General features: G+C 41.9%; 1 protein-coding gene across 3 annotated transcripts in view; it reads right to left on the bottom strand.

The window, feature by feature from the left end:
* CAMK1D (calcium/calmodulin dependent protein kinase ID) overlaps positions 1-21,461 on the bottom strand; it is a 417,502-nt gene that overhangs the window by 151,194 nt on the left and 244,847 nt on the right. For all 3 annotated transcript variants that reach the window (XM_079912676.1, XM_079912678.1, XM_079912677.1), the window contains one exon: positions 9,010-9,084. In XM_079912676.1, coding sequence (XP_079768802.1) covers positions 9,010-9,084 — 75 coding nt within the window. The remainder of the gene's footprint in view (positions 1-9,009; positions 9,085-21,461) is intronic.

Raw genomic sequence — 21,461 nt, 5'->3', positions numbered from 1 at the left:
AGGATACAAAATTAATGCACATAAATCTCTTGCATTCCTATACACTAATGATGAAAAATCTGAAAGAGAAATGAAGGAAACACTCCCATTTACCACTGCAACAAAGAGAATAAAATACCTAGGAATAAACTTACCTAAGGAGACAAAAGACCTGTATGCAGAAAACTCTAAGACACTGATGAAAGAAACACCAACAGATGGAGAGATATACCATACTCTTTGATTGGAAGAATCAACATTGTGAAGATGACTATACTACCCAAAGCAATCTACAGATTCAATGCAAACCCTATCAAACTCCCAATTGCATTTTTCACAGAATTTGAACAAAAAATTTCACAATTTGTATGGAAACACAGAATAGCCAAAGCAATCTTTAGAAAGAAAAATGGAGGGGCTTCCCTGGTGGCGCAGCGGTTGGGGGTCCGCCTGCCGATGCAGGGGACATGGCTTCGTGCCCCGGTTTGGGAGGATCCCAAGTGCCACGGAGCGGCTGGGCCCGTGAGCCATGGCCGCTGGGCCTGCGTGTCCGGAGCCTGTGCTCCGTGGCGGGATAGGCCACAGCAGTGAGAGGCCCACATACCGCAAAAACAAAAAAACAAAAAAACATGGAGCTGGAGAAATCAGGCTCCCAGACTTCAGACTATACTACAAAGCTACAGTAATCAAGACAGTATGATACTGGCACAAAAACAGAAACATAGCTCAATGGAACAGGATAGAAAGCCCAGAGGTAAACCCACACACATATGGTCACCTTATGGTCACCTTATCTTTGATAAAGGAGGCAAGAATATACAATGGAGAAAAGACAGCCTCTTCAATAAGTGGTGCTAGGAAAACTGGACAGCTATATGTAAAAGAATGAAATTAGAACACTCCCTAACACCATACACAAAAATAAACTCCAAATGGATTAAAGACCTAAATGTAAGGCCAGACACTAGAAAACTCTTAGAGGAAAACATAGGCAGAACACTCTATGACTTAAATCACAGCAAGATCCTTTTTGTCCCACCTCCTAGAGAAATGGAAATAAAAACAAAAATAAACAAATGGGACCTAATGAAACTTAAAAGCTTTTGCACAGCAAAGGAAACCATAAACAAGACGAAAAGATAACCGTCAGAATGGGAGAAAATACTTTACAAACAAATCAATGGACAAATGATTAATCTCCAAAATATACAAGCAGCTCATGCAGCTCAATATCAAAAAAACAAACAACCCAATCCAAAAACGGGCAGAAGACCTAAATAGACATTTCTCCAAAGAAGATATACAGATTGCCAACAAACACATGAAAGGATGCTCAACATCACTAATCATTAGAGAAATGCAAATCAAAACTATGAGATATCATCTCACACTGGTCAGAATGGCCATCATCAAAAAATCAACAAACAATAAATGCTGGAGAGGGTGTGGAGAAAAGGGAACCCTCTTACACTGTTGGTGGGAGTGTAAATAGATACAGCCACTATGGAGAACAGTATGGAGGTTCCTTAAAAACTAAAAACAGAAATACCATACGACCCAGCAATCCCACTATTGGGTATAAACCTCAGAAAACCGTAATTCAAAAAGAGTCATGTACCACAATGTTCATTGCAGCTCTGTTTACAATAGCCAGGACATGGAAGCAACCTAAGTGTCCACTGACAGATGAATGGATAAAGAAGATGTGGCACATATATACAATGGAATATTACTCAGACATATAAAGAAATGAAACTGAGGTATTTGTAGTGAGGTGGATGGACCTAGAGTCTGTCATACAGAGTGAAGTCAGAAAGAGAAAAACAGATACCATATGCTAACTATGGAATCAAAAAAAAAAAATGCTTCTCATGAACCTAGGGGCAGGACAGGAATAAAGACACAGACATAGAGAATGGACTTGAGGACATGGATGGGAGAAGGGTAAGCTGGGACCAAGTGAGAGAGTGGCATGGACATATATACACTACCAAATGTAAAACAGATAGCTAGTGGGAAGCAGCCGCATAGCAAAGGGAGATTAGCTCCGTGCTTTGTGACCACCTAGAGGAGTGGGATAGGGAAGGTGGGAAGGAGACGCAAGAGGGAGGGGACATGGGGTATATGTATACTTTTAGCTGATTCACTTTGTTACACAGCAGAAACTAACACAACATTGTAAAGCAATTATACTCCAAAAAAGATGTTAAAAAACAAAGTCAAAACTGTTGTAAGAAGCAAAGAAGGACATTATACATTGATAAAAGGATCCATTCACCAAGAAGATACACACATCAAACATGTATTACACATCAGAGCTCCAAAATGTATGAAGCAAACATTGAAAGGATTGAAGGAAGAAACAGCTCTGTAAAAATAGGAGGAGACTTCAATATGCTACTCTCCATTATAGACGGAACAGCCAAACAGAACATCAATAAGGAAACAGAGGCCTTGAACTACAAGCCCATCGGATCAATAGACATACACAGAACAGAGCATCCAACAACAGCAGAATGCACATTTTTGTCAAGTTCATATGGAACATTCTCCAGGATGTTAGGCCACAAAACACAAAAAAATTGAATAGATTTTAAAAGATTGAAATCATACAAAGTATCTTTTCCTATCACAATGGAAGGAAAGTAGAAATCAACAGTGGGAGAAAAACTGGAAAATTCACAAATATGTAGAAATTCAACAACACACTCAAGCAGCCAATGGGTCAAAGAAGAAATCACAAGGGAAAGGAGAAAATATCTTGTGACAAATGAAACTAAAAACACAACATACTAAAACTTATGGGATTCAGGAAAAGCAGTGCTAAGAGGAAAATGTACAGTTTTAAGTGCTTACATTAAAAAAGGAAGATCTAAAAAAATGTGATTGTATGTTGGCAATTTCAAACAGCTGAACCTGGTAAAATTGGTTCATGATTATCTTGGACCTTGGCTTTTCTCTTTTCTTTTCCTCCTTAACTCTCTAAACTCTTTAACTCTCAGTAGGTTTTCCAGTGGCAGGAAAAACAATAAAAGCATATTAAGTAATTAGCCTGGAGGATGACAAAGAAGCAGCAGCTGCAGTATTGGCTTTGCCTCTGCCCAGGTCTCCAGCCATATCTCCCACCAAGACGTCACACAGTCCCCCATCCTAGCCAGACTGAAACCCCCCAGGACAAAACCGCATACAGGCTGAACCCCCAAAGGCAGACCCCGACAGATAGCACTTTACGGATGGTGCCCCTCATAGACCGAACACTCCACGGACTGGACCTTCCACGGATTAAACTCCTCCCAGACTGGACCGCTCACAACAGACTGGATCCCCCATAAACTGAAACCCGCAAAGAACAGATCCCCACAGACTGGACCCCCCCTACATTCTAAACCCCTCACAGATTGGACCCCTCGTAGTCTGAACCCCTCACAGACTAAACCTCTCACAAACTGAAGTCCCCACAGACTAAGCCCCACACATCCCACCCAGGCTCCTTAAAGCCTCTCTGCGTGACAGCCCTTCAGCCTGGAGCATGGCTCCCCCCACCTACACCATGCCCAGCACATCCATCTGGCTACGTCCTAATCACCCTCCACCTGAGGCCGTTTCCTCCACTGAGGACTTCCTGGTGATCCAGAGCTCCCTGCGCAAACCTTGAGGGGTGCAGTGCTGGTGGGTTATGATTGCTCATCCAAAAAGAGAGCCATGGAATCCCCCGACTGCACCTCATGTGTGTCCCCCAAGCCCCTGCCCACCCACCCAATAATGAACAGAGGCCACAGGCCCTCTGGGCTCTCAATTAGTGCCTATTGTGAACAGAGAGAAGATTTTGGTAAATTATATGTAAATATATGAAGGTGTCATAGTCAGAAACACTTCTGTCTTCATTATTATGCTTGGCTACTTACAAAAGACTTTCTGTTGGGAGTCATAATTTGTGTTCTAATTAAAACTGTTTCTGGGAACACACAGTATGAATTATGAATACAATATCCACATGAAATAACACTGGCAACCCACAAATAGGGAACTGTTCAAACAGATTCATGCACCAGCTAGTGGAGTAGAGAAATCAGATTTTCTCTTGGAAGCTGCATATATTTTTGTGTCTTGGACTGCTCAGGAATCCAATTAACATTCTTGAAAGAACGTGTGTTTAATCATTAGTTTTCAGGCTCAGCGGGCAACTAGTTGTACATATCTTAATGCTGTCCTGGAATAAAAGGACTATCAGAATATTAGAAATCTCTCTGTCTCGCATGGAATATGCACGAGGCAGCAAATCACAATACTGGTAAAACACGTTCATCCATCCCTTCATTAGTTGAAAAAATTAAGAAAGAAACACAATCACTGCTGTGAATGAACTGAGGTTGGTTTAGTGACTTTCTGTGATATTATGCAGTAAATTTTATTCCCCTCACAAACCACTACAATATACAGGGCATTTTATAGTTAGCTAAGCATTTACGGAATCATAAGTAATACATTTTTCAAGGTAAACTGAACTATTCACATTAATATTACCTACAAGATTTTTTCCTAGAAAATGTCATCAGTGTATTGTATTCCTTTCATTAAGTGTATTCACTGGGTCACTTGCTGGCTTGGATAAATGATCCAAGTTTTCTGCTCAGGTTCTTCATGTAAAATTGGGATAAGAGTTGCTCCTGAGGATTTCCATGGCGGTCCAGTGGTTAAGACTCTGCACTTCCAGTGCAGGGAGCATGAGTTTGATCCCTGGTCAGGGAACTAAGATCCCATATGCCACACAGCACGGCCAAAAATTTTTTTTAAATTAAAAAATATATATGCTGTATGCAGTTTAAGTTAAAAAAAAAAAACGAGAGAGTTGCTCCTGAGTTTGTGATAGGATTAAATGAGTGAATAAATAAGTGTCAACCACTATTCCTATTATATGTAATCATTAATGGAACAAATATTTCGTAAGTGCCTACCGTAATGTACCAGCATGCTTCTAGCAGAGAACAAAGCAGAGATACGTTTTCTGACGGTGACAAGTGCTACAGAGAAAAATCAAGCTGGGCAGGGGGCCAGGAATGAATGTGTGTGTGGCAAGAGACGGTAGGGAGAGGTGCTATTTCACAGGGGCGCTGGGGAATAATATCTCATTGAAATGGTGACATTTGGTAGAAATTCTAATATTTCTAATATTTCCATGATGGCATGACGATATCAAAGAGACGGTGTTCCAAGCAGAACAAAGGTTCGTGGTGGCACAGGCGTGGTGTGTCTGAGGAACAGCAAGGTGAATGAAATAATGAGAGAGGAGTGGGGGGGCGAGGTCAGAGAGGTGACCAGGGGGTCTGGACACGGAAGACCCTGGAGACTGCTACAAGGACTTGGTCTTTGCACTTCCCTGGTGGTCCAGTGGTTAAGACTCCCCGCTTCCACTGCTTGTGGCTTGGGTCCAATCCCTGGTTGGGGAACTAAGATCCTGCAGGCTACACGGTGCGGCCAAAAAAAAGGGACTTGGTCTTGTACTCTGAGATGGGAAGCCAGTAGGAGTTTTCAAGAGGCATGACAAGGTCTGGCTAACATGCTGAGAAAGACCAGTGCAGTGGGGAAAGGATGGGGGAAGAAAGATAAGTTTTATCCATGATGGTGGAGATGAAGAGAAAGTGGCTGGATTCTCGAGATAGTCTCGAGTTGGTGACCACGGGGTTTGCCAATGGATGGGACTGTAGGGCCTAAGAGAAAAAAGGTGAGTCAAGGAAGACTTTGGGTTTTGGCCTGAGCAACTGGAAGAAAGAAGTTTACCATTTGCTGGGATGAGACAGACAGCAGGAGAAAGCAGATTTTGTGAAACGTTCAGGAGTTTACTTCGGATCTGGTGAATATGATAACCTCAAGCCCAGCTTGTGGGCTAACACCCCACAAGCAAAGTCAGACCAGAAATAAACTTTAAACAAACTGACCTTTCTTCTGTAATTTACTTCAATGTCATTTTGATCTCACACTATCTAAGGAAGAATGTTCCAAAAAAGAACTATTCATTATGTTGTACACCTAAAATGAATAAAATGTTATAAGTCAATTATCTCTCAATAATAATAATAAAAAAGAACTGAAAAAAGAGAAGAATGCTCGAAAAAATAGCACTCTGGGGAAAAAAAGATATTTGTCCCAAACCCCGAATCAAATTTAAATATAGAACTCTATAAACAATCAAATTTCCTTTGCTGCAGTAGCGAAGGAACAAACATGCTACAGTACTCAGAGTCGAAATAGCAATTAGCTAAGTAATAAAATTACTACTGCGCATCCCCTATTATATCTGAGTGTCAGTGCCCAAGATGATGTTTCCTAGGAAACCAGAAACCTCCCAGGCACAAATACTGTGAACTAAAGTCCCTCTCATATGCTGTGTTCTAGACCATCCCCAAGTATTTAGAAATCAAGGACTTTCTAAACTCTTAAAAAAAACAAACCAACCCATGTTCTGCTGACCCAGGCAGAAAAAATACAGGGGTCTCACAAGCGAAAACTATTGAGTCTTACTGACAAAAACTAAAACACAGCAACAAAAATAACAATAAAGCCCACAAAATTCTCAAACCAGACCAAAGATTTTCTCAGGATTATATTCTGATCCATTAAGGGTCTCCTTCCTTCCTTCCTTCCTTCCTTCCTTCCTTCCTCCCTCCCTCCCTCCCTTTCTTTCTTTTTTGCCATTGCTTTTTAAAAAATCTCACTGATTAAGATAACGAATGGAGGAGAGGAAGGCATAAGAGGGAGGTCAATTTGAATTTTCAAAACATCTGACATAAAACATTTTAAAGGAGTATAATTACGACATTCAAATACACTTAATATTTAGGACTAAACTATCAGTGTTTTACCAAATAGAATTCCTTTGGGGACCAACCAGAATCAACGTAAATTGCAGATGACATGATTGTTTAGATAGAAAATGCTAAGAAATCCACAAAACAACTACTACAAACAATAAGTGAATTTAGCAAGATTGTAAGTGAATGTACAAAAATCAACTGTATTTTTATAACAGAAGCAAGTCACTGGAAAAATGAAGTAAAAACCCATTTACAACAAGATCAAAAAAATATTTCAGAATAAATTCAACAACGATATGGAAGACTTACACACTGAAAACAATAAAATAGTAAGAGAAATGTTCTAAAGTTCATCCCATTCTGGACACTTTCATGCTCTCCTGCCAACCTATCTTTATATACACTACTGCTCATAAGTATACAATCAAGTTGCTTAGAAAGGTAGAATTCAAATGTACTTGAACTTTATCTCATAAAATTAAAGACCATCTGCAGAGACAAACTGATAAAATAATTCCATAGAGAAAGTAGAAAGGCCCAGTTATTTGCTAAAGTTCACCCAGCCAGTAAGAGGCAGAGCTGAGACGTACATATTTGGGGTGTTTCCTCTTATTTCGTGACGGTTTCATAAACAGAGAACTTAAAGCAAGTGAATGCATATAGCTTTGGATTCAAGTATTAATATTTTGCTTTTTGCATTGCCAATAAAAAAGCACACATTTAAATGTACTACAGACATTTTGTGGGGCTTTTTCTTGTCCCCAAAATGTTGTTTTTCCTATTGGGCAGTCAATATTTGATGGGAAAGTGATTCACCTGCTTCTTTAAGAGTTGATTCTGCATAAAAGAAAGTCACATGAATTTCTAGGAAGGATATCAGATCTGGGGGGAACTAGAAATGTGGTGAATCATAAAACAAACAGAATAGCAAGGAACTAGGAAAGATCGCACTTAGGATACTGAAAATTAACATGGAGTCACCAGTCACTGCCTAACAGCCGACAACGACACACAAACCTGTAAAACTGCTGGTCATCACCTAGGACTGTCATTTGTCAGAGAAAAACTGCCCACATGCTTCCAACTTGGACACTTTTATAAGTGTTTAAAGTGTCATAACCTACTAAAAATACTTTAAAAATAATGAAAGATTAAATAAGTGCATTGATGAAAACTTATTTGCATCCTAACATGATTCCAAGTTAATGTGTTGTTTAAACATTCATAAGAAAAAGGAAAATCGATGAAAAAGAAATTGTTAGCCTGACCCTCAAATCTTCTAAATACCTTTGGAAATTCAAAGTCTGAAAATCATTAATAAATAATGAAATTTAAGTATATATTCTGACCTTCAGCAAAAATCCTCTTTGGTCATTAAGCTCAATAACAAAGTGTTCCAGAATTTACTCAAGTCGCGGTGAACATGTAGCATTCTGATACAGCTTCCGTCACTTAATTATAACAAGTTTAGTCCTGGAATACTCCTACGAATTACATCACTTAGAATAAAGCATTTGTGTATGTGGGCAGGCTAATTTCACCTCACATAAAAAAAACCAAAAACAAAAAAACACCTGTTCAAGTATAGCCTCTACCTAGATATTCGGCTTTCTTATTTCTTCCACCTTCTGGTAAGCTCCAGAGTTACTGGAATGCAGAAATATTCTAAAGGGGGACTATGCTAATGGCATAGTCCAACTCCAATTATACGTCTCGTATGTTTGGCACGAATCACATGTGCATTTATCTGCCAGCAGAAGAGGAGAAGGGAAGGGACAGAACACACAGCTACCATCTGCTGCCATCCCCCAGCCTCCCTAGAAATGAAGACAAGGGTGGGAGTTTCTCCTGGAGACAGGAGCAGAGTGTATTCACAGTGGGCCCACTGAAGTGCTTTCAGGAAGCAACATGTGGACCTTGCACATTAAAAAAGCAAAAGAGACATCATCCTAGATAGAGCGACCCTGCAACAGTAGCATTGGATTCCATTGTGAGGACTCCAGATTTGCGGTCTGGTCCAGCAGCTGCAGATGAGACCAAGTGAGGTCTAAAGACCACTGTTCTTAGACAGACACATTCTTGCCCACCGCCCTACAGTTCTCACCACTCCCTGCTGTCTTGCCCTGCCCACTCCATTAATTTATTTTACCACCTGGCCCTTTAGGCATTTGAGTTTGCAACCCCTGGTCTGCACTCATCAAATAAATCAGGTACTTACAGCTGCATGACCAAGTACAAGTGATTTGGGCTTTCATAGATGTCTTCCAGGGCCACAATGTTTTCATGCTTAATCCTGAAAGAAAAAAAAAAAAAAGCACACACACAGAATAGTAAGTACGAGACATGCAAACTTTTTAAAAAAAAACAAAAAAAAACAGATGTCATTATAGCAAAAAATTCTAAGACAGAATCGAAACTCCTTAAGGTGACATTTTTAAGACACCTCTCCATCTTGTCCCCAAACTTTTTCCCAGACCCATCTCCCATGCTCTCTGCTCTTCTTCTTTCTGGAGGCTCTATATCTTACAATGTAGCAATACTGGATTAACTATCACTGCTTCATGTATATCCCACTCTCCTGGCATTTATTCATATGAATCCCAGGAATGGGCCAAAATCCTATTATCTTGCAGGGCCCAACTCAAATGGCTCAGCCCCCAAGGAGAATTTAATTGCTCCCTCTTCTGTAGTCTCACAACAGCCAGAACAGACTGGCCTGAATAGTCCACTGTATGCAAATCCATCCCCACAACAGATTGGAATCAATCACATGGGCACGAATATTTTCTTTCAGGGAACAGTTTCGTCCTCATGTTCCTGACTCCAGTGTAAGCAATGGAAAACCAGACTGAGCTCCTCACTGGGGCTCTAGTCACCATCGCCAGCAAAGGTCAGTTCAATACCCCAAGCGAGCTAGACTGGTGCTACCCCAAGAGTGCTTCCCAAACAGGCGGCACCAGCATCTCCTGGGAGATTGTGAGAAATGCAAATTCTCAGGCTGGGCCCCGTCATACAGAATCAGAATCCCTGAGGCTGGGGCCCAGGAATCTGCCTCAACAAGATCCTCAGATGATCATCCCGCACAACGTGGAGCTGGAGAAATTCTGTATCAAACCAGGGCTTCTCAAACCTCAGGGCCATGTGCACATGAATCACCTGGGGTCCTGGTTCCACTGCACACGCTGATTCAGTGGGTCCAGGACAGGGCCCGAGAGTCTGCATTGCTAACAAGCTCCCAGGAGATGCTGATGCTGCTGGTCTGCGGGCTACACTGGGAGCAGCAAAGTCCTAACGACTGAACAAAGGGAGAAGGAACCAGTCCAAGTCTAGCCCCTCGAAATACCGATTAGGAACAGCCTCTGCTCGGAATGTAAGGTTTGGTATTTGTTGAAAGCATTTGAGAGAAGAATCATTTCATTATGAGCTAGTTAGCTCTTATTACACACTTTTTCTCTGAAATGACTGCTGAGCCATTTAAAAGCAAGCACTGAACGGGCAGATTCCTGTGAACCCTTGAAAGCAGGGACTACATCTTACTCATTCTGTTTCCACTTAGTACCTAGCATAGAGCTGCTTGATAAATGTTTGCTGAATGAATAAATGATATTTAAGGCTTTTGCTCCTGAACGGCAAGTCATTATTTATTTAGGGAAAATGGACGCAACTTTCCTAAGTGTGAGCTGTCTTCCCCTCAAAAGAAGTTTATAAGGAATATTATCTTCCCTTTGAGCAGATGAAAGAAGAGAACAAAAGAATTAACCAGGAGAGGTAATGTTTTGCTTTGATTGCTGCGGCTCTTATTAGCCAATGCAGTTGATGTGTAGGAAGTGAGAAGACAGAGTATCCCAAATTCACATTTCACCCGCTTCTAACGTGCAGAACCTGATTATTTGTTAGCAATGGTTTCTGTGCTGTCTGAGCAAAATAACATCAGGAACATGTCATGTGAACCAGCTAAACTATGCCACCAAGGAAACCATGAGAGATTAATCTGGAACTGCTGAGACCCTAGGTGTCTGTGGAAGTATCATTATTGGACACACCTGAAAGAATATGACAAAAACAGTATACAGCGCATGGATTTTCCCTCTTTTCAATTAAAAAAAGTTGCCATTGGAATCAATCACATGGGCACGAATATTTTCTTTCAGTGAAGTTAAGTTAGGGGTTAATTAGCAGCTTAGATTCACGGGAACACGAAAAGAATGGGGTTTATTGGAGAGTTGCCAGGTAAAATACAGGGCACCCAGTTAACGTGTGATTCTAGATAAACAATGAACACTTTTTAAATATAAGTGTGTCCCAAACATTGCACTGTTGTTTATCTGAAGTTCAAATGTAACTGGGTGCTAGATCCGGCCACCCAAGTACATGAATCCCAGTCAATGAGCCTCCAAGCGGGCCTTAGGGGTTTGTACCTGGAGTCCCAGCTCCCCTCGGAGGTTCAACCAAGAAGACAACTTGAGCCCTGGACCACAGCCATTAATATTCAACTATATACAAAGAATCAACTACGTACAAAGCACATGCCCGGCCAACGCAGGAGGCTCTAATAAATTAAGAACATAAATCCCTTCTTTGTACGCAGGGGCTAGAGAAATTAAAGGCTATTTAACCGTTATGTCTTACATGAGTTCTTACAGTGGCTGAAATGCTATTGCTACTGACTCTCCTTCTTAGCGGATGAATCAAGCAAGCGAGTCATTTCCTGACTTCCTGCTCTGTGTCTGATACGAGAAAACTATAAAATAAGGTTTTTCCCTCCAAAATCTTATCACCTTGATGGGGAGACCCATGAAGCAATTAGGGAAGAATTAAACGTTACGCTCTGCAGAATTGTTAAATTCAGAGAAAGCAAGGCCCTGGGTCAGAATTATGGGGAAGCCCTCAAAAAATGATGGAGGTTGAGCTGGGTTGGGTAATGTGTGAATAAGCATATTAGAAATTTCAAAGAAATCTTAAAATGGCCTCTTAAATGTCTCTTAAGAAAAGTGGTTTAATTCACTTGTAAATGTTAGAACGTGATCGAAGAAAACATCCTGATCCCTCAGAGCTGTTCTCAGGTACTTTATTCCACCCTCAGATTCCTTAAGATATACAAAAACCGAACTTAGGGCTTCCCTGGTGGCGCAGTGGTTGAGAGTCCGCCTGCCGATGCAGGAGACACGGGTTCGTGCCCCAGTCCGGGAAGATCCCACATGCTGCGGAGCGGCTGGGCCCCGTGAGCCATGGCCACTGAGCCTGCGCGTCTGGAGCCTGTGCTCCACGACGGGAGAGGCCACAACAGTGAGAGGCCCGCGTACGCAAAAAGATACACAAAAACTGAACTTAAATTTTTTACGTTATTTTAGTACCTAGGTTATCTTCACAAAATGCCATGTGAATATCCATCCACACATCTCTGGGCGCCTACCATGTACCAGGCACATGACTAGGAATCACAGCAGCGACATCTCAGCCCTCACGGAGCTCAATCTTTCTTCTGTTTACCAGAAATCATCCTCGTCATAATTAGTATTGACTCCTGGGAGCCACACAGAACAAGCTTACATATCATATAAACTCGTCTCATGTATCTTGCAAATATTTGAGGGATATAATTTCCCTACTTAGTTTACTCTTCCTATCATCGACCAATTTCCCTTCAACATGGTTTATATTCCTACCATCATGTTATTGTCACTCTTGTTTGTCCAGACTAGAGCATTCAGAACTGAAAGTAATGATCCCAGTGTAAGATACAGCACCAAGAACAACATATTAAATAACAGCGTAGAACTATTAACCATCATGAGCTGGATATTATACTTTTTGCGAATAAAGTCTAACATTAGGTTCACTTTTTTTAGGCAGCTGCACAACTGTTGGCATATGAAGAAGATAAGCTCCATGGGGGTAGGGATTTTTGACTATTTTGTTCACTACCGTCTCCCCAATGGTAAGAAAAGGGCATGGCAGGTAGTACTTTCAATACATGTTAGAGTGAATTAATGAATGACTGGATGGATGAATGGAAGAATATAAAGTTTAGGGTCAATTAAATGACCAGATCATTTTTACCTGAACTTCTGCCAAACAAGATCTCCTTTCTTGCTCAGGCTTGACCTTTTGAGCTTAACGTCTTCACTTTAGCTTCATTCGACTCAATCTTTTGGGTTCCGTGCAATGCTTCAAATGATCAGAAATATTCTGAATTTTGATTCTCTCCTCTATTATAGTTACTACCCCTCTCCACTTTGGGCCATCTGCATATTTTGTTGGTACACATTCATACCGTATGTCTTCATCTACATTCCTAGTTAGAGTCTTTAGTGAGAGAGTTACATGCCAGAACTCCATGGTATTCCACCAGAGACCCCATCAAGAAAACCAAGACATTAATCCGCTGGCTTCGATGGCTACTGAGTTACAAACGCAGCAGTCTTAGCCCATAGTTTACTGTACTAACCATAAGTAGACAATTAGATTCTCGGCTGAAGTGGCATTCCTCACTTTTACACAGCACATAATACTATTTGAAAGGGAAATGGAATGTTTGGGAAGTTTTGTTCTTAGTAAACCCATGGTGACTTCTAGCAACTACTACAGTCTACTAAATGATTATAAACCATATGCTTAATTTACTGTTCCAGAACTTTGCTGTGCATTGGAGCCAAATTTCCCCGTCTATACATCTCACAGTCTACCTTTTTCATATGTGGAAAATTTGCCGACATCTCTTATATTGTTTTCTCAAATACTTCAACTGTGACTTTTTTGCGATAAGTGTGATTTCCTTAGTCCCCTGGGATGTAACAAATCTAAACCTAGTGAACTAAGTTTATAACTTTCTTTAGGCCCCACTTACATAGCTGTTTTCTACATACCATTTACTGAGTGTTAAGTCTGTGTCAAAACTATACTAAGTATTTTTAAGGATTTCATTTAATACAGCAATCCTACAAAGTAGCTATCATTCTCCCTATTTTTAAAAGAGGAAAACTAAGACCCCCAGGAGGCTAAGAAAGTGTTCCAAGGTCATACTACTAGTAACTGGAATTGCCAAGATTCTAACTCCCAAGACCCTGTTCAAGCACTTATGTTGTAACTTCATATTAACTAGTAACTATGAGAATACCTAACAGTTCACATAAATTCAGTTATTTGCATAGAATTACCACACCTAAAGCATTAAATTTCATAACTAACAATATGATATCCACTTCTGAGGGGAGTGGGGCAGAGATCTGTTCTACTATCCTGAAATCTACTGGAAGCTCTCAAGATACTTGGTTATACACATCCTGACAGATGAAATCCCAGCGGGTCAAAGGGAACCAGAGGCAGAGATATTCAGAAGCAGAAGGAACAGTTAGGAGTCCAGAAATTACAATTAAGAAGAGCCTTGCATCAGCCTACATCTGCTGGTATCATCAGAAGGGGGAAGAAAATGGACAGAGAAAAGAGGTGGGGCATCTCAGCTACAAGCAATGAAAACCAAGGTTCTGTTAACCTTGCATAGCTAAATACCTGTAGGTCAGTACTCGGTCTCTCCAAAACACGGCCAAGAGGACCTCCAAACATGAGGAATGTCCACCCCCAAACAGCAATCCTTTCTAAAATATGCATAATTCAAAAGAATAATGTCACTGAAAGCAACTCTGTGATGAAAAGAACCTCTTAATTTTTTTTTTTTTGTGGTACACGGGCCTCTCACTGTTTTGGCCTCTCTCGTTGCAGAGCACAGGCTCCGGACTCGCAGGCTCAGCGGCCATGGCTCACGGGCCCAGCCGCCCCGCAGCACATGGGATCCTCCCAGACCGGGGCACGAACCCGCGTCCCCTGCATCAGCAGGCAGACTCCCAACAACTGCGCCACCGGGGAAGCCCCTCTCTTAATTTTAATCACTTATCTACCAGGCCCAAAGTAAGCACTGTCTGGTATATCTATGTACAGAGGGTAAATGGTTTAGGTGGTAATCTTCTCTAAAGTCTCCCTAATCTACAATAATGGACAGAAGAGGTGGATAGAGGGAAGTGGGCCCAGGCAGAGAGAGGGAGAGAAAAGTTGAATGGGAAAACAGCATATGGGCACTGAGGCAGACTTCTGCCTGCATGGTAACTGACAGCCAAGCAAGAAAACCCTAGAAAGAGCCAGGAAAACATTTTAAAGTTAATTCATGCAAAAAATCGTGCCAACTGCACAAGTAGGCCCCATTCCAAACCCCCAGGCTGGAGAGAACATCAGGACCCAAAGGACGGGCATCCTATTGACTACACGTGCTCCTATGAAAATGATAGTGACATCATTTCTCCCTCTGGTCTAATTCTCCATGGTCCCAGGAGCCACACATTTTGAACTCCATATGAACTGAGGAAAGTTAGAAAAACACAAAAGAGAAGAGAAGAGAAAGGAAAATCCAACATTTTTTGCTTGTTTTCATCCTATCGTGGTTCACTGATCTGGAGTGGGGAGGGGGGGCGTGGGGTGGGAAGACCATGGCAGTAATTATGAGCACTAAGAGAATTATCAGAAGGAAAGGCAACAAAACACCTTTCCTTTGGGTGGTCCTTGGAAAAGGTCACTTATCTGCTCAACTTAAAGAGGCCACAAGAAGGTAAGAGATGGAAGGAAATATAATCAGAAGGGGCAGACAGGAGACACGGTGATTACTAGTGAAAGCAGAACAAATATGGTGGAGGAACCAATCTCGGCGCAGGTGCACAAGGCAGGAGTTACGTCCATGAGCCGCGACCAGCTTCCTGTCCTCCTCCCACAAGCACTTCCGGGTTAACAGTCCAGTCCAGGGAAGTTCTCCCTCAGGGGAAAAGCAGGTCCCTCTCAGGCAAAGACCTAAAGGACCAGGTCTTTCACCACCCACCACTCTTTATCTTTTTCTAAACAGCCCAGAAAGTTTAAATTTCATTCACAGAAAAGACGCTATGGTTCTCTGGCATGGCAAATGGCCTCAAAAATATTTGAAGAATATTCTGACGTCTTGGCAAACAGTCTTGATTTTTCTAAGTAACTATGATTTCCTTTTTTTTTTTTAATAAACAAAATCATTTAAAAAATCACTCAAAATCCTTTCTTGGGTCAGATTTTTCTCTCCCTCTTGTTACAAGCAGTACAGGAAACAATGCTGAGAAAATCAGGATATTGTCAGTCACAAGGGAAAGTGATAAAGTTGAAATATTTGCCAGGTGGTATTAAGAAAATAATACCTTTCCTTTTTATAACTTAACAGGCGCATTCACAGATGTTATCGCATTTCATTCTCCCAACAACGCTATAAAGCAGGCATTATTATTCCTATTCTATTGATGATCACTCCTACTTTATAACCACTTAATCATTCTCCTGTCTTCCCTCCGGTCTGGCTCTCTTTCTAACCATTCTCCATGCTGTTTCCTGAGCCATCATTCCACAATATAGAGTTGATCAAATGTCTTAGAATGAAATTCATCAATGGCTCTCCACAGTCCAGAATAAAGTCCAAACGACTTGACATGACCTACAAGGTCCCATATTGCTTGGTCCTCACCCGTCCATTCCATCTCATCCTCCACCGCTGCCCCATACCAGAACTTTACTGGACCCAGGCAGTTCTCAAACACTAGTGCACACCTTCCTCTCTGGCCACATAGGTGTGCTCATTCCTCTCTTATCTTCTTATTAAACTATTCATCCTCCGAGACCCATCACTTCCACTGTGAATCCCTTGCTATCCCCTACCTCTTGCAGGACTGATTCCCTCTCCTCTGGGCCACCCCAGTTCTTTCATCCCTTGTCTTTGTACATACTGCATTGTATCCATCTGTTTGTATGCGTATGTGTGTACCTAGTTAAATGGTTTTATTTGCAGAGAATAAAAGTCTAGCAGGATACATGTTAAACCAGTAAATGAGTACCTCAAAAAGTGTGCTATAGGATGGGAGGAAATTTTCACCTTCCAGTTTTTCTTAACTGAGGTTCTTCATCTGAACAGAACAGAGAAAACTGATTTGAGTGACTATTTTCTCAATTCTCCCAAGGATGGCACAGGGGAGAAAGTGAATTCACTATATACAATAAATGCTTTAGGGAATTAGGGCCTGACTCTCTCACTGAACCCAAGTAGAGAAAGGCTGATGGACTGTTGTACTGCCAGACTTTTACAAAGAGGTAATTTTTAAAAGGATCTTGATCAAAATCATCAACACCTGATTCACCAAAATGTATCCATAATGCTGGACCCAAAGAAACACATATTGATTAGTTCAAGCGCTCAAGCAATCAAGCGATAGGTTGGGTCTCAGCTCTGACACATCTAACTGCAAGATTCTGGACAAGCCTTTAAATACTTTCTGACTTGATTTCCTCATTTGTTAACTGAACATTAAATTATGTGGTTTCATTATCTATGTATACACACACATATATATACATGTATAGAAGAAAAAAATATATATACACATACATGTATCATGTTACATATATAGAGAGATCCTATTAAAAATATAGGGGGCTTCCCTGGTGGCGCAGTGGTTAAGAATCCGCCTGCCAATGCAGGGGACACAGGTTCGAGCCCTGGTCCGGGAAGATCCCACAAGCCGCAGAGCAACTAAGCCCGTGCACCACAACTACTGAGCCTGCGCTCTAGAGCCCACGTGCCACAACTATTGAAGCCCAAGCACCTAGAGCCTGTGCTCCGCAACAAGAGAAGCCACTGCAATGAGAAGCCCACGCACCACAACGAAGAGTAGCCCCCGCGCACCGCAACTGAAGAAAGCCCGCACGCAGCAACAAAGACCCAATGCAGCCAATAAATTAATTAATTAATCAATTTTTTAAAAAAGAATATAGACCACTCCAGGAAAGGCGAGGATTCAAAATCCAAAGCTTCGAGTCATCTTTTTTTGATGCCAGCAGGTGACGCTGTAATCAACAGGACACCAAGAGGCAGAAGACTGGTATCTAAATTAGCTACATCTTAAGAACGCAAGCCAATTTGTTTGTTTAAGGATTAAGTACCACATGTGATATCTCCTCATTTTGAAATGAGTTTTGCTTTGAATCCTTCAAAACAAACAAACAACAATTAAAACCTTGTGCACTGCTGACCACATGTTCAAAAAAGCATCTCAGGCATCCTTAGTACAATGCAGGCTACACAGGGTGGAGGCCTGGCCAGCATTTGTACAGAAGGAGGCAGGGCTGGAGCCTGTAATGGCACCACGGGAGGGGTGCTAACTAGGCTGGCTCTGTCTCTAGGGGAAAATGATGGACATTCTCTCTAGGACAGAAAATGGTGTATGTCAGTCACATCATTTTCCAGAGTCTTAGTTTCCTCATCTAGAAATTAACTAGGCAAACAGGATGCTCCCTCAGGGCCTTTCCAACTCTCACAATCAATGAATTCAAAATTAAGGAGGCAAAGCATATTGAGGTATAAAGGATCCCACAATGCTCGATTCTAAGCCAATATTCAGTGTACCAGAATACTGCTTGCTACACAGAAACCTGGATAACGAGTCATGCTTCAACAGGCTCTTTTGCGTGGGTAAGTTTGTCAGTTAGACGTGGAATAGAATTTATTGAGATAAGAATCCAGTCACATGGAAAAGACCTTCTTTTCCCTCTCCCAAAGTCAGCTTCTACAAGGCCCTGAACCAACAGAGAAAGGACCAAGTGATTCGTTCATATCTGGAATAACTCCAGAAGTTCCAACCAAGGCCTGGTTAGCTTTAGTCCAAAGGAGAAATGTTAGGTCCAAATCAGTGGGAAAAACCCAGTGCCTGGCACATACCAACACTCTGCGAGTATTGTAGAAGAACGGATAAAATGAATGAACAATGAACTCCAGCCTTCCTCAAGTCTTACAGACCAAAGGCACTCAAAAGCTGGGCCCCGGAATCAAAAAAGGTTAGAAGATTTGACTCTCTGTAATTCTTTCCTACTCCTATTACCACCCATGATAAATTGCAGGTGGGTCTCAAAATCGGCTGTATGTTAGAATTACCAGAGGAGTTTTAAAATATATGACACCTGGATCTAGTCCCTGGACATTATGATTAAATTGGCTTGGGAAGTAGCCTAGGCTTCTGGATATTTTGGGGGAAAAAAAAAAAAAAAACCGAAGTGATTCAAATGTAAAGTTTGAGAACCACTGGTAAGTCACTGAGTTAATGAAAACCTTAGATGGTGAGGAAGGATTTACCTTTAAATACTTGGCCGAATACGTTTATTTCATAATTGATCTGATTTAAAGGTAAGATTCAGGGTGTCCTGAGGCTAAAAGTTCAAGGCAACTTGCCCAACATATTAGTCCTCTGGGAAAAAGAATATGAAAAATTAACAATTTTCAACCAGTTAACCATAACATTTCTAGTATTTCTTAGTAAGGCTTTGAAACACTAACACATTTAAGGGAATGTTGTGGTTTCCTTCTCTGGATTTTTGGGTAACTTTCCGTCAAAGGGTAATATACATTTCTCGGGATGTTTTAACATGAGAATAGATGCCTTGCACTCCTGGAGAACATAAGGCACACACCTGCCTGAAAACAGAGATAAAGTCTTGTAACTTTCATTTACTAGCTCCACTGATATGAAAACACAGTCTCCAGAGGCACCTTAGAAGGAGAATCTCAGAAAGCTCGTTCCAGGTTCACTGCAGGTAATTCCAAGGCGAATTCAGAAGCCACGCCCATGTGAGTTCCTGTGATGACCTATAACCGGGTGCCAATGGCCTGGGCTGCATCCTGCAGCTTCATCACAAACACCCTGTGCCCCAGACTGAAGACACTGGGCTTGCATTCAAGAAGCATCTTAGAGGCTTCTAGCTCTGAACACTTCCATTCACGTGAGTATAAAGGAAAGGGGACCAAGACAATGCACTGGAATCTTGGGAAAAGGCATCATATCCTTTTTCTTTCCTATCGTGAGAGCCCTGTGTTTTCTCTGTGCTGATACCCACAGCGAGGTCCCGTATTTCACAACTTGAATCCAGGACTCTGCGAAGTCCGTAGGTGCCCAGAATGGCACAGGGGCATGGCCCTGGCACAGCACAGCCTGCACGTGGACACAGAGCCCCGGGAGCACGGGTAAGAAACGAAGAGGCACAAGTCTGCTGCCTGTTCTCCTTGCAGATAATGAAGCATCAGGGCCACCCACGCGAGCACGATCCTGGGCAGCTCCCTAAATCTGCTGGAATACTGTGCTGTTTATTGATAAAGCGAGAAGCAAATTATAAAAGAAAAAGTTGGGATGAAAAAGGGTAAGAAGGAAAAAGAGCGATGGAGAGAAGTCTGCTCTGAACAACTGTCTCCCGTCAGCTCCATTTCAGACTTAGGAGGATGGAACTTAGGCTGTAAAACGCTCCTCACCGTTCCAGGAAAGTGCCCACGTTCAGAGACAACAAACACCAAACTAAGCGTTCTTTAGCTTTTGCACATCAGTAATTAAAGCCGTCACACAGCTTGCTTAGGTCAGCCCCAGGCTTCAGAAAATCAAGTGCATTCAATGGAAGAAAAACAGTGTTCAGGCACTTACATGGTGGGAACTCATGAGGGTGTTTGTGGCTGGTTGTGTGCTCTATATATATGTATATATATATATATATAATTTTTAAAAACACAGAGATAATCGCTATGAGTGTCTAATAACGGCAAATCTGTGTTCTTTCTTGAGAAAGCAAGAGCAAGAGATTAGAGGCACGATTAGAAAGAACAGCATGTTGGACTTCTCTAGTGGTCCAGTGGTTAAGATTCTGCGTTTCCACTGCAGGGGGTGCGGGTTCCATCCCTAGCCAGGGAAGTTCCGCATGCCGTGCAGTGCAGCCAAAAACAACAAAAAAGAAAAAAGAAAGAACAGCATGTTTTGCTTTGTCGATGATTTGTTAAGAGGATGTGTCTGATATATGCATCGCCTCTCCAGATCGCAGTTTTATGGTAGATGGGTGTGAAATGCCGAGACAGTTCGGAGTTTATAGTTATATGATGTCCTGCTAATAAAAGATGATGATGACCCAGGGGATGAGCACCAGGGCTGTGAGCAGATTCTCAGGAATGATACTGTTCACAGATGGTGGCTCATAAACTAATCTCTATTCACCCAGTTTTCTATTCAGAGTTTAAAGGAGAATTAGGAAAGCAATTGTGCTGTGAGGGAGAAGGGGATGGGAGAAGTCCAGCCACACAGATTGTCCCTGACAGCTACACAAGGGTAGCTGGGGAGGGGAGGGGGGCCGTCCCTGGACTCCTCGGCTCAAGCAGAGCAGCTGAAGTGCTCAGGCGATGGCCACGGTCTGCGAGCCAAAGAGTGGAGAGGGTGGGCCAGGCTGAGGTCATACGCAGCCCGCCGGGTGCATTTTAGGTGACTGCCTTTTTCAGAGCAAAGCCATGGAGACTTTTTTCCTCCAAACATCCAAGCATCTTAGTCCAACGGCCAGACTTCCTTGAGGTCACTTTGGACCCATGCTTTCCGATCTGGTTTCTCCCAAATCCTCCAGATTCTCAATAAATATCTTAGAAACCATCATGAAATACAACTTTCACAGATCCAACTCTAATAGATACCAAATGTGAACACAGTGGAAACTACCAGCACGTTCCTTCGTGTTCTCCTTGAAAGCCTCTGTAATAAATAAAAGTTATAAAATTGGACTTATGTCACGCTGGTGAAATACTATTATTTCTTACCTGTGTACTGG

The sequence above is a fragment of the Stenella coeruleoalba genome, assembly GCF_951394435.1.
Source record: "Stenella coeruleoalba genome assembly, chromosome: 2".
NCBI lineage: Eukaryota > Metazoa > Chordata > Mammalia > Artiodactyla > Delphinidae > Stenella > Stenella coeruleoalba.
This window is presented reverse-complemented; position numbering and strand designations above follow the sequence as displayed.